Source organism: Ixodes scapularis, unplaced genomic scaffold, assembly GCF_016920785.2.
Source record: "Ixodes scapularis isolate PalLabHiFi unplaced genomic scaffold, ASM1692078v2 PGA_scaffold6__148_contigs__length_123643588, whole genome shotgun sequence".
NCBI classification, from domain to species: domain Eukaryota; kingdom Metazoa; phylum Arthropoda; class Arachnida; order Ixodida; family Ixodidae; genus Ixodes; species Ixodes scapularis.
In genome coordinates this window covers 117,524,792-117,539,511 of record NW_024609881.1, presented here as the reverse complement: position 1 = coordinate 117,539,511, position 14,720 = coordinate 117,524,792, and the positions used below count along the sequence as shown (strand labels likewise).

The 14,720-nt window shown below is 42.4% G+C and overlaps 1 protein-coding gene across 1 annotated transcript in view; it reads right to left on the bottom strand.

Annotated features, from left to right (window-relative positions):
- Window positions 1-5,497: 5,497 nt before the first annotated feature.
- LOC8033414 (fringe glycosyltransferase) overlaps window positions 5,498-14,720 on the bottom strand; it is a 65,150-nt gene continuing 55,927 nt past the window's right edge. Inside the window, exons 9-10 of the mRNA XM_029969738.4 lie at window positions 10,237-10,319; window positions 5,498-8,009 (exon numbers count right to left, since the gene is read on the bottom strand). Of these exons, the coding sequence (XP_029825598.1) occupies window positions 7,955-8,009; window positions 10,237-10,319 (138 nt within the window). The 3' untranslated portion in view covers window positions 5,498-7,954. The remainder of the gene's footprint in view (window positions 8,010-10,236; window positions 10,320-14,720) is intronic.

Genomic DNA, 14,720 nt, shown 5'->3' with positions numbered 1-14,720 from the left:
TGAAAAAAAAAATGGAGAAAATCACGATAACGGTTAGTTCTGACACTTTGGCATTGGATCCGAAAAGCTATTGGGCAGAGAACGAGCATTCGACGATGCTTAAATTATTTTTGCGGTGAAAATGACCCTTAGAATCTTGTTGAGGGACACCCTGCATTGCGGAGAGCAAGTCGTCTGCTTCTTGCGGAGGAGTTAGGGTGACGTCAGAACGATGCCGAGTTCTAATTGGCTTTGATTGAAAGATATAGTGGGTACTCCTCAATGCTAGATACCTTAAAGTCTACTTTATTATTATTATTATTATTATTATTATTATTAATCAATGAGAGCGTGGCGTTTTGACATCATCGCAACCCTTGTGCAAGAGGCAGACGAACTTGCGCTCCGCGGTTTTCACTACGTGTTTATATGTCACAAAGCAGTTTCAGTTACCCTCGAACTTCGTGTCAACCATGTGAACCCTGAAATCGTCACGGTCTTTGATTTCAACAGGGCTGACGATGTAGCTATAATTGATTAACTTGGTTTTTGTTTTGATAACTTTTGTTCTATGAGTACAGACGCAGTTGTTGATGCGCTGATTAGTTATTTCAACTTTCTTTTAGACAAATTTATTATCAATTTTGTACCTTGAAAACTTTCGCACCGCTGGATTACGAGAGAGGTATTGCAGTTGATGCGGAAAACAAAAAGCAGACGTTCTACGAAACGCGATGTAGCCTCGGCTGATGACGCTTTGTTTGAGGGTATAAAGACCACTTTGAACGAAAAGATGTTATCTTTTAACTTAACTGTCTCAATATATGGAATCACACCCTGCCAAAATCTGGAGGTTTGTGCTCCCAAAATCCAATGGGTCGCAAAGCTTTATTACTCGAGATGATTCTGTTAGTGAACCAGCAGTGATTGCTAACCGTTTTAACGAATACTTTAAATCGGCATTTAGTTGCGATAATGATTACGTTCCATATTTCTGCTTTGACGGTGCATGTTCGGCTTTATCGGATGTCAACATTAGTGCATCTGGTGTTCTCAATCTACTCCTGAAGCTCGATTGTAAGAAGAATCCTGGCTCTGACGGAATCCCCAAGTCTTTTTTTTTTTTTTTTTTTTTCACTTTCGACTTTAAAGAACTTATCTGTAATCTTTGAAGTTAGTTAAAATTATTCCACTATTTAAATCCGATATTAAGCGAGTGGTTACTAACTTTAGACCCATTTCCTTGGCACCATGATCTTGCAAGCTTCTTCAATGAACATATATCTGAGTTCCTCGAGGCTAATTCAATTCTTTGCCCCCAACAACATGGCTTTTCAGGGGTTTCCCCGGGAATTGAAATTAGGGGGGGGGGGGGGTCTAAATTTTTAGAGGGGGGGGGGGGGGCGCGGGGGGCGTTAAGGGGGGGGGGGCATTGAGAATAGAGGAGTCGTTGCGAATTAAGGGGGTGCCTTCAGAAGAAACAAGGGGGGGAGGGGGGTGTGCACCCACTTCCTAGGGGGTGTGCAGGGAAATCACTGTGGCTTTCGTCCTGGCTACCCTAACTCTACCCGACAACTAGTACCCACCCACGACATTGCTTTTGCCTTAAACAAAAGAAGGCAAATAAATGAAATCTTTGTTGACTATTCAAAGGCTTTCGATAAAGAGCCACATTCTAAACTTGTTCAAAAACTGCAAATGATATTAAAAAAAAAACGGATCACTAATTAATTGGATTGCTGATTACCTAAGAGATAGATCTCAGCGTGTCTATGAAGGCGGTTTATTCTAACAACGTCTCGGTTGTTTCAGGTGTCCCGCAGGGTTCGGTTTTAGGACCACTTTTGTTTTTGCTTTCTATTAATGACATCGTTGACCATATTCTTCTACAGATTCGCCTTTATGCTGATGATTGCGTTTTATGCAGCGAAATCAGTTCCGTAGATGATCATGTCATGCTAAATTACTCATTTTTGTCATTTCTAAATTGGAGTCAAAATGGCAGATGGAAATTAACTTTGCAAAATCTGTATTAATGACGTTCACTAAGAAGAAAGACACCGTCTGTTTTTAGTTATGGTACAGGTGCTGCAATTCTGCGCCAGGTGTGTGAATATAAGTCTTTGGGAATTTTATTTACTCCGTCTTAAATGGGACAGGCACAACCGCGTGCGAGATCCTAATTAGCCCGATCTTATAATATGGTTTTGTGGTCCTTGACGGTATACAAGTTAACCAGATTGATTTTTTAATCGATATAATCGTACATTTTCTCCTACATCGTCAATGCCAGACATTGGACTTCAAGCCTTAGGTTCGAGACGTGTTGTAAAATAACTAAACCTGCTACACAAAATCTTGAATAACTGTGTACAGTGTAGTCATTCGTGAAAAGTATATTGATTTTATTACTCAATCAAGAACTCGTACCTTTAATCCTCGAAATATTGTACCGTAAACATGTCACCTCTATCGTTTTAAATATTCCTTTTCTTTTTCCCGCAGACCGTCGATACTTGAAACAACTTGGGGAATTTATATTAGAAGTGCACTATGCTATTGTTGGTATGTGCTGTTGTTTTGATTGCCCATTTTTAACCGTTGGTAATGTTTTTCGATAAGGTGCGTATTTCAAACAATTTTTTGTGTTGCAATGACATGCAATGTGTGTATTCTTTTCCACTCCTGCAAAGACCACCCTTAAGGTTACAGTATTTTGAAATAAATAAAAATGTAAAATAAAGAGTCGGCGGACATTAGGCGGGAATATAACCATCACTATTATCAGACTAATTAACCAAACTTCGTTAATTAATATTTATTGCTGTAATTAGGATATATGTTTATATTACAAACTTTGAGGCGCTTGTATGCTAAGACTGTTTCCATTTTGTAGAATTCACGTAACCCGACCGTGTTCCGAGATATACCTGCCCCGGAATTTTCTACTTAATCAGACTTTTTTTCACTCAATCCGAAAAACCCGCGATAAGTGGGCACTATAGCCCAACTTTGCTACATTAGCCGGATAAAAGTGAAACATTCGGGGACCAATATCGCGGAACACGGGCTGGTTACGCGAATTCCACAAAATGAAAACAGTCTTGGCATACGAGCGCCTCAAAGTTTGTGATATAAACATATATCCTAATTAGAGTTATTAAAAAGTAAATTAACACATTTTAGTTAATTAGTTTGATATTAGTGATGGCTATATCCCCATCTAATGTCCACCGAGCTATATAAGCAGTAAAAACCGCATTATGAAAACTCCCCCCCCCCCCCCTCTATTTAAAACTTTGGTGCAGCAAAAAAAGACAAAAAAAGAAAGTCACCCCGTATACTCAAGTGAATAACAAGCTATTTAATTGAGCTCAAACCTGTACGCTAATTTCCTGGGGGCAAACAAACTTTCAACAAATTTACATTTGCTGGTGGAAATTGTGCATAGGAAGATTTCCTTATACCTTCAAACTATTGTTGCTGTTAGTTTGAAGCTCAGAAAGAAACCACCTGGATAAACGTGTTTTTTTTGTTTTTTTTTATTCCACCATTTACTCGTTTGCGTTTACCCATAAGGCATAAATTTATGACTCGATTCCAAATTAAATTTAATTCCAAAGTAGAAAAAAAAAAACGATACGCGAAACATTCTATTTAACGTGGTACATAATTGGCATAATTTAAACACACACACACACACACATTAACTATCCCCTTCCACGAAATGTCAGATTCCTTTCGATTTAAATTAAATTCTACGTCGCAAAAAAAAAGAAAAAGAAGAGGTCCCAACCATAGAGTTATTATAATGTACGCTAGAGGTTCAACTGGCGCTAGTGTGCTGACGCAAATTGAAGCAGACAGCAACCAGTCCAAAATTGACTTCCGGTAATGCATTTCTATGGGAAAAAGTGAGTGCATTTTCTTTCTGCGCTCGATCATAAGAGCAAATATCCCAAATAATTCGTACGTACTAGGTAGCTTGGAACATTTCTCACTCAGGCTGACGAAATAATTGGTCAGTTACGGCGTTTTTCTTTCAAATTCATCGCATTAAAAACGGTGCTAAAACGGCTTCGTACGTGTATTTATGTGCACTGTTGGACACTGTTAGCGCGAACGCGACGTCGGCGCTTTTCAGCGAGGGGGATATACGTGCCAAACGAACGAAGAACATCTGGAAATTAAGAAAGACGGCAAGAACTACGCAGTTACACTGAATCAGTAACTACACGTGCCTGTACGATCAAAATAACTTGAAGGCCACGCAATCTATTCCGATTTTAAATAAGTAAGTACCGCTTTATGCTTTCTGCTCTGAGCGAAGCTGCTTGTTGTGCGCTTAAAATATCACCCGCACGCTCGAAATCTTTGAGAGCAAGTGCCCGATAAAAGCTGCCCGGCAGAGAAAACAACACGAAGAGACACCTTTCATAGCCCAGGGACTTTATTATCTACGTTTTAAATGCTTTTATCCGCTCATGTACGACGGGGTCATTTTCATATAGTGACAGGACTGGCATATTGTCAATATATAAGCGTCACCGGAATGCTGGCGAGCCTTGAACACACTCTATATTCCTTTCGATTGTAATTTTGCTTCGAATCGTCGCTTGCTTTTACACACCTGCTGCGGAACACACGTTTGGGACTGGAATGTAGCGAAGTTAAACATCGTTCACTGATGAAGAAAAATGCGCTAACTAAAGCAATTACACTTTTAAAGTGTCAATCAAGGTACATACTATTCGATACGACCCAAATAACCAATGTGTTCCGTGTTATTTTTCGGCAAAGAGGCAAAATGCACGCGCGTTTTCTCATAGGAATGCACAGGAAGACTGGAAAAGTAGACTGGTTGCTGTCTGCTTCAATTTGCGTCACGGAAGTCGCATAGACACTAGCGCCAGTTGAACCTCTAGCGTACATTATAATAACTCTATGGTCCCAACAGGTTAATGTCAGCACTATCCCTACGGTCTTATTGCACGGGTGTCGTAGAAACAAATTGTGGGAGACCCGTGGGTGACTCGTAGAAACAAAGTTTGGGTGACCTGATCGACTACAGGTAAAAACTGGATATCGTGAAATTAAAGCGCCCACCAAAAATTAAAAAAAGAAAACACACAGACAAAAAGTTAATTGCGTCGCACACTGGATATAAAACACCACATTTCCAATTCCGACGCTTCAACCTTTGTTTCGCCTTGTGTTCACTGATGGTATCTATTATCTCTTCGGGACAACATCAACTATACTCCGTTTCACCATAACTCAAAGATAGCGAAAGTTACGTCCCTGGCAAGCCAATCAGAGCATCAGAACGGGGTACGTGACAACGTATCGCCGAAGTGCACTCCTGCAAAAAAAAAAAATAATAATAATAATAACTGTCACGTGTTTTGCTCAGTCACTCCAATTGGCTGGAGGGAGCGGTAGCCTTCGTTCCTTGGCTATGACGAAGCGGGACTTCCACTGTTCGAAATCAATTAGAAAGACACAGTACAATTGAAAATCAGTTTCCACATTTTGTATTTTATTCGCAATTTCGCAACGCTCGCCGATTATTCAATCAGCACAGCCATAAAAAAAAAATATACCGTAAAAGGAAAACCAACAGAACACTTCTTGAGTACAAAAGTACCCAAAATCAATCTCGATTTTCGAATTATATACATATGAAATAAACGGCGTTATGTACACTTTACAATATATATTTTCTTTACAAAAGTATTCTAGTATATATATGTACAAATTAATTTACAATAGCTCCTTTAAAAAAATGGCGGCATGCATGCGGCCATTGTGGGTAAAAACAGCTGCATAACTGTTCCGACACCTCATAAAAAATAACAATAAAACTATTTAAAACCTGTCCAAAACGCGAACTTAAAAAAAGTAATGACATCGAAAAGACGAGACATTGCGCAATCTGAACTTAGAGTATTTCCATCTATTAGATGTCTAAGGCACTTGGGATGCGGTCTTTGAAAAATAAAAAAATAAAATATAGCTGCTTATTCAATCTCAGCATCAACGTTGTGGCATGGGGGCAAAAACTTCACGTTGTTTATAAGCGATTTCCGACTTATCACCGTCAAAACCGGCTCGGAAACCTACCCGGTATTTCTGACAAACCATGAGGTTCCTATGACATGAAGAAACAATCCAGAAAACCCTACATTCGAAAAGGGTCGAAAAATCAAGGACAACAGGAAGAATTGGACGAAACGATGCGCTACTGTCAACTGAAATTTTATTTGGAAAAGACGAACATATATTTTCACTCCCGAGCAAACCATTCGCTCACTCCCAAGAAAACCACTCAGCCTTGTGAGCATGTGGTTCGCTTGCTAGTGCCCATATGTATGCTCGCATTTTCCAAATAAAAAATCAGTTGACAGTAGCTCATCGTTTCGTCCAATTCTTCCCGTTTTTCTTGTTTGTTTTGGAGCTCTTTGAATCTAAGATGTACCAACTTGACCAACTACAAATTTTTTTTTACAGAAAACCCTGACAAATCATCAGGAATTCCCGCTATGATGTCACTGAAGCCTTGATGGACCATCAGGAAATCCTAATGATTCGTCAAGCCTGTATACGAACGCAGGGACTTCTCGTGGTTCACGAAGATGCTCTTTACAACCTACTCGTAGTATTCCCAAAAAGGCTACAGGAATTATAGGTTGCAATCTTTTTGTACTTTATAAACACTCAGACTTCGCAAGATGCCCTCATCTACATAAAGATTTTCGGACATTAAAAACTGCCTCGAAACTGAATTGATATGATTCGTGGTTAAGCAAAAGATAGTAAACTCATAAACGTCCAGCTTTCTAGCAGCTCTCTTGCGAATAGCTTTTCGATTAACAGATGAAGAAAACGAGATCTTCCAAACTGATAACAACCCATGGTTGTGACATCGAGCTCCTCACAAATACCAAATATAAGATTGTTTGTAATACTCCGGTTGAATGTGTGTGTGTCTTAAAACAATTCAAGACTCGTGGGTAAGAAAACTGCAACGCGATTATTCATAAATTAACTGCCTCGAAACAGCACAATGAAAGATGCCGAACGGATGCATGCTTTGAAGACACTTCAATCACAAACATCGTGAAGCCGTACTTTATAACATTCATTGTAAACATTGAAACAGTACTGTGTTCTCTTTATTATGTTGTCGAGTTTGCTTTTAGTTGCACTGCCCTTCTGACTGAGTGCATGCACATTCAGAATAAGTACACATTGTTCCAATTATTCTATACGCATCTATTGCTTCAAGGATTGCGCTTACTTGTGAAACATTAGCATCTTCAATGCAAAAGCAGCAATTTCAAAGATGCGGTCAAATTCAAACATCTTCGATTGCATGGCCAAGTAAATTGCTACCAAATTTGTTGGAACATAAAAAAAAAACTATCATCATAACTTTTAGCGCTCAAAGGCCACTTCCACAAGAGACAAGCTCGGTGGCTACACTATACATCATCAACGTAATTCAACCTGACTATCATTAAGAAAACGTGGGTTCCCAGAATATACTCCAAACGACGGGCAATTTGTCAGGCGGACCTGACCGGGTCCTCTAAACCCGACGCAATTAAAACCATACGTCGGCCGTCCTCCCAGCAAAAGAGGCAGCAGCATCAACGGCAACATCAGAGCAATGACCAAATTACAGACTCTTGCTGCTGCTGTAGATCAAACGCAGGACAAAAAAAAAAAAGAAAAGAAAACTGCAGACTGGCGTCGTTGGCATTTTGTTGTCCGTGTTCTCCGCCGCTCGGGAGCGCTGTAGGCGCTCTCTTTCCGCCACGATGTAATGGGACGCAATCCCAGGGCTGGTCGTCTGCGACTGGTTGACCCGCGCCATTTTGGCCCGCTCGCTGCTCTGCGCTGGTGCCCGGAGTGTATAATTTGTAAAATGACTGTTGGCACATTAAATGCAGATTAGATGTCGCTTGCGCCGCTATCTGGGGCAGAAGCTGAAGTTGGGGAATAGGTGACAGTGTAGGGACAGGAACCTGAAAAAAAAAAAAAAAAAAAAAAAGAAACAAGTGTGTAAAGACTTTACCGTAATATATAGCCCAAAATGGCCGGCGATTATTGGCTGTGTGAGCGCGAGACTCAGACATGACCACGCCACTGGCCGTGGCTAGAATAATGCAGCACTGTTTCTTTGAAAACCCTACCGAAAAGAGATTATTGAAAACGTTCCAATAGACATCGAAGGCTCGACCAAACAAATTGTTCCCTTCTAAACAAGCATATACGTACAAGTCGCTTGTTAGCTTCAATTATACCAGGTTGATTGATAAAACCACCTTTATATTGGCGCACAGAAGCAAGCAAAAAAAAAAACCAAGAACTTCGCACCGGCAGAAAGAGCGAAAGGTAATGCGTTGCAAGGCGACCGTCAAAAAAGCAGAACAATTACTACAGTTATTCTACTTCACTAGCAGTCCATGTAGCAAACACAACATGCAAACAAGCAGACACACACACACACACACGTACAAACACACACATACACACACCACGCAAAGAGTGAAAAACCTCGTTAAAACCGGGCGAACTATTTGAGAGCCGGTCGGCTTTTGTCCTGAGGCGCAGTCAACCCTGACGCAATCGGCCTTCGGAAGCCAAAGTAGTAAAGAAGCAATCCCACTATACAGTCACCGACTTACCGCCAGAAGAAGTAAAAACGAAGAACGAGAACTGATTACATCGACGGGTACATTCGTCACTGGCGGTGATGAACTCGCCCGGTCCTACACGCATCACACCAATACCATCTAGAACACAAGGCCTGCGCATGACGTCATGGTTAGTGGACCCCCGACCCACCCCATGCGGCAAGCACGCTCAAGCGGGGGAAGTGCAGGCCTTCTCTTCTATAGGTGGTACTGGTCACACCGCCGGCTACTGTCCATTTCTCATCTGCATAGCCCCGGCCGAGCGCATCGGCATGCAACTCGGCTACCGAACCGCCCACTTCACGACCTTCCTACCCTCCGAAAAAAGAACACTAAACCCGAACGGAGGAAGAACACGCGAAGAGAAGAAAAAAAAGAAACTGGTCCCTTTAATTACGCCAAACGTGGCCGCGGGGCGAAAAAGCGTTCTCAGCGCCCCCTCTCCACTTGGCGGGGAGTCAACTTTGCAAAAGTGGCAGAGCGGCGGTGGCCCTCCGGCTGCTAGCTAGGAAGGAGCAGCCAAGTTAAATAACAGGCCTCTTCTTTTCATTGTTGCTTTTATTATTTAGCTCGTCGCGTGTAGTGAGGAGGGTTAGTGACGAGTCGGGAGGATAACAACAAACTCCCCCCCCCCCCCCCCCCCCCTTCCCGACCTCTCCAACCCCGAAAAAGAAAGATGCCATTCCCTTTTGTTTTGGCTCTTTTTTGTTTCTTGTAGCGGAGGAGCGTTTGGCTGAGGCGTCGCGGTCGACGTCGTCTGCCAGATGTCGGGAAATGAGAAGCGCCATGGGGGCCGCCACCTTGGAGTGGCAGGTGGCGCCAAGGTCGCTTTCACCGCGCTGTGTGGCGTTGTTGGCCCCCAGTGTAGCCCGCGGAATTCGGGGTTCCTTCGGAACGCAATCTCGGCAGGACAGAAATACGGTTGTTCCTTTTCTTTCTAGTTCCGTGTAGATTAGCTTTGGGAAGATTTCTGGAGACCGCGGTTCCACTAACCACGAGTTTACAGCACTAAGCGGTTAACCTTCCCGTTGCGGTCATCGCCCGCCTTACGGCAGAGTGAGACCACGACCAAACGGACAGAAATCGTTTATATGTCTCGAAATTTCTAAATTTTTGAGTATAATTCCTGCTGCGCGTCTCCGTCTGGTTTGTTTACAATGTCCTCAAATGTGGTCCCTCGATTTCTGCCTTCTGACGTCACGGAAGCGTCATGCTGTTGCTCGTCGCGATCCTAACGGTGGCACAGCAGCAAAGGTATATACGGCCTGGATACGGCAGAAGCCTGTACAAAATTTCCGCCCCCGCCCGCCCGCCCCCCCCCCCCCCCCCCCCCCCCCCCCCCAATACGGAGTTCTGGATCCGGCTCTGCCAGGATCGCGACATCCGACAGCGTGATAGGCCGTCTCCTGTGACGTATAGTTTGCTACCTCTCCGGGACCACCTTTGATGGGACGCTAAACGCAGCAACCCGTAAAGACGAGTTTCCAGGAACTGTGTACGAACGAGTAAAATAAGGCGTTTCGCGGCGAGCGAAGGAAGAGAGGGAGGTACTGACCTGGTAGGGTCCACCCTGTAAGGGAAGCCGTCAATGGACAGGACGTTCATCTCCTTGCCGAACCTCGAGTAGCTGAACGTCACCTGAGCAAACAGACAGAGCGACAACGGTCAAATCTCGCACATCACATTAATCAACTACTTTTTTTTTTCGCGGTGATATTACTAAAACTTGTTCTATACATACACTGCAGCACTAGACACAGCGCTGATTCTGCCCTACGTCAGCCCTGTATCTGCACTCCACCGCACGTGACACCAGCTTTTCCCGGGCACACAGAAAATGCAGCGTTATCTCGGCGCTGTAGGGGGCGCCCTAGTTCCTCTCAAAATGGCCGTCATCAGGGTGATCGTCGTAGGCACAGGAGTAAAAGGTCGGGTCCGCGCCGCGTAAATGATTCCAATATTGTGAAATACGAGCGATATGAGAGCTTTACGTCATACTTCCACGTCAGGAAGGTATAAGCAAGCACCTTAATTCTGAAGCCGACCGTCCAGGAGCTAGGGAGTGCGTGCTTCCCACACCACGGTACCACCATCGCTGAAAGTTACGAATTGGCTCCTGGACATGCAACGCGGCAACTATCAACCAGCTGGTAACATGACCATGGCTCAGTCTCACATTTCAGCATTAAGGCAACTTAACTCATCGTGCCCACGCGTTAAGCCCCAGTATCGCGTGGTATCTGATCTGGACATGTTAATGAGCGGTATTCATTCCCGATAGTAAAAGAAAAAAAATAAACGACGAGGGGCGTTGGAAAGTCGCCACAATGTACGGAAAAACTGGTCTCGACCATTTACTGGCTTCGCCGCAAGGAGCGTCAACAACCTCTCGATTAGCCTCAATCCTAGAGGGACCATTCGCCTTCTTGCCCTCTAGTCCCTAAGGCGGAAGCGTAGTTCCTGCACAGACAAGTGAGTCTCCGGCGTTTGCTGAACACAGCTCTTTTGGCAGAAGGAAGTGACGTCATTCAGCCGCTTTAAAGCGCCCCCTTTAATGTTTTGAAAAACCCTTTTTTTTTTTTTTTTTTTTTTTTGCTAGGTTGCCCTTAGAAACGGTTCAATAAATCAGGAAAATACGTTAAGTCGATGTACACATCTGGAGGACCTAAATACCACTGTCTGCAGCGTTCCAATGTAGTTTCTACGTAACTTGAGCCAAGGTTTAAAAAATATTTTGGTGCATTTTAGAAAGACGAAACTAAACGAATAAGGTTCTTCATTGTTTGGAGCAAGTCAGGCTATTTTTGTATTTTGCCCAATGAACTAATTAATTAAGATTAATTAACTTTTGATATATTCAATTTAGAGCAATAGTTCCAACGACAAAGTTGTAGAGCGTCTTCAGAAACATCCAATTCAGTGGTTTTTATCAAGAAACCTCACAATCAGGGATGGGCAAAATACATGCAAATATGTATCGAAATACAAATACAAAATACTTCGTCAAAATTGCATTTTAATTACAAATCTAATTACATTTCCAAAAAAGCATTTAAGTACAAGATACAAATACAACCAAATGTATTTGGTCTCCTCCAAATACTTTTCCAAATAGATTCCTCAAAATTTGCGTCAGCGACTTCAGGACAGCTGCAACGGGTTTCTGGGTATCTCATTTTAATTTTGCGTCGCACACTCTAGAGTTAGTGTGCGAGGCTCTAGTAACGTAATACAAATATAATCACAAAAAAAAAAATGTAATAAGCTTGGACGTAATAGGTGAAAAAAGTACAGAGCTTCAAGCAGCTTTTTTGTCGATTACATTTTGGTATAGACCAACAAAGAACCGAGACGACCAAGACGCGCAGCACTAGCTAGAGAATTTTTATGGTTGCAACTCGCACCAGTTACGAAAATCTGGACGACCCGTGCATTTAGAATGTTCCAGGCCAAAATATGGATGGAAATCAGGCTGGAAAGCATCACAAGTTGTCACAGGCACTTATTTAGCCAGACTGCCTGTGAACGTTCATTTCGTCAATATTCTTGCCCTGGACTAGCACCGTATTCACAAAGTCACTAAACGCTTGTGCTTGATTGAGAGACACTGCATTCCCCCGGTGCAGAACATAGTTTCTTCCTGCTCTGGACAGTGACAATAAATTTGGGGGATGTATTTTCGCCCACAGAATTGTATTTAATTACAATTGTATTTGAAATACCCACGTTTTAGTATTTAAATACACAGGTCAAATACATTACCCAATTTATAATTAAATACAAATGCAAAATACACGAAGTATTTGAAATACCTATTTCAAATACTTGTATTTGAAATAGTGCCCATCCCTGCTCACAATTCGTTTTTACGGGCTCAAAAAAAAAAAAAAAAAGTGCCCCAATTATAAAAAAAAAAAACCGCGAATTTGTTAACAGCGTCCAGTCACCAGTGCTCTATTCAGCATGCAAGCCTAGTTTATTCAAGCCACGGCTGAGAGCGCTGAAATACATGATGCAAGGCACACTTTTTTTTCTCTCTTCATATTTCGCAATACTTTTTAAGCCCATAAAAAAAAGGATGTTAAAGTTTCTTGATAAAAACCACTGAGTTGGATGTTTCTGAGGACGCTCTACAACTTTGTCATTTGCACTTTTGCTCTAAACTGAATATCTCAAAAAGTAATTAATTAATCCTAATTAATTATTTCATTGAGCTAAATACAAAAAACAAATAGCCTGACTTGCTCCAAACAATGAACAAACGTACTCGTTTAATTTCATCTCCCTAAACTGGACCAAAATGTTCTTAAACCTTGGCTCAAGTTACGTGGAATATACGTGGAATACCGTGGAATATACGTGGAATACCCTGTATATATATATATATAATATATTATTTAATCTTTTGAAAATTAGATGGAGCTAGAAATTCTGTTCCGAGAACGCTTGCCTCCCATCCTACGTAGCACTGTGTTGCGAGCCTCAGCGCATGCGCGTTCTTTGACTGAATGACTTTATCCAATGTAAATTCGGTACCGTGTCTGAATCTACATCAAAAGTTTTAATTCGTTATAATGGTCAAGTCACCCCACTGAAATCACGAAGTGCACAAACCAGAGCTCTGGCTTACTTCGTTAAAGGGACACCTTAGAGGTCACACTCCCGGGCCGAGTAGACGCCGGCAGGCCGTATCCGACGCTCCCGAAGGCTCAATGAGCAGTTCCTGTCAAGCTGCCGACCCGCTTGCATGCCCGGCGCAGCCCCGACGCGCAGGTAAATACAAAAAAAGGCGGCGAACATTCCAGAAACAAAGAAATAAAAGAAACACGCCCCGTGTAACCCAGCCCTCTGCACAGTAGCCGGACCAGCAACGTAGCGGGGAACAACTACCACTTTTTTTTCCCTCTCCCCTTCTCCAAATACCCTCTCCACCACTCATTCCGCCAAAAACCGGACAGGCGTTCTCGTTGTCCCTTTTATGTTTTTGTTTTCCCCTTTTTATATATATCTTTTTTTTTTTTTGTCCTTTCACATCTGACGAACCGCCGCAACGTTAAACGAAACTAACGAGGCTTCGTGGACTGCGTGCCTCCAGAAAACGAAAAGAAAACAAACCCTGGAGGGATGAATCAAAAATGGCGGAATAAAAAAACAGACATGCATGGACATAAAAGCAAACAAACTCTAAAACACTCCGAAGGAAAAAAAAATGGTGGCTGAGTCCGGTTAGAGAGCAGCTCGACAAAGATCTTTTTCCAACGTTCCTCTCTCAATTTATACGTCCCTCCATAATATCCACGATACCCTCTCTCAATTCGTCTTCAAATGGTCAGAGCGTGTGTCTCTGATAATGCCTCCCTTCAAGCTAGGGATGTCGTGCGAACAATTGTCGAACCAGAGGTCCGGCGAAACTTTCGCAACGTTCAGCAAAATTCGAAGTTCGGCTTATGGACAGTGTCGCCAGACTTGTACACAAAAGAATGTAAAATTTTGAGGAAGAAATATTTTATGAAGTGGTTTGTTTTATTTTTTACAAAACGATGACCAATGTTTACACAATGTCAAAGGAAACATATGAACTGTTTTGTCAGTGCGAAACATAAATGATCATTTCTAATCTACTTGTGTCGTTGTGTCGTTTACCCGCAGTCTCGGGGTTTCTTCGACCATGTGCAATGTACACCAGCTCGTTTGCGCCCTTACAATTTGTTCATCACTTCAACCGTTCTTACATCCGAAGTTGTATGCCATTCTGTGTCTCTATGTTCTTGCTTATATTGAAGTTTTGTTTTTAACGCTGGAAATTCAACTACAAGCAAATTTTCTTTTTCTTGTGCTGAACATTGCGGCTTCGTCGAGCTGTCCTTGTGAGAGCTTTTCCACACGCCTTCAGTACCATGTACCTGTACCTGAAGCAAATACTCAAATCAAATCAAATAATGCGATCTTACTCCGCCAGGTGGCATCCCTTGTTTTCAATTATCGCCCATGCGCACGAAAGGCGAACTTTTGTAAAACTTGTCGAACTTTGCGCTCAAA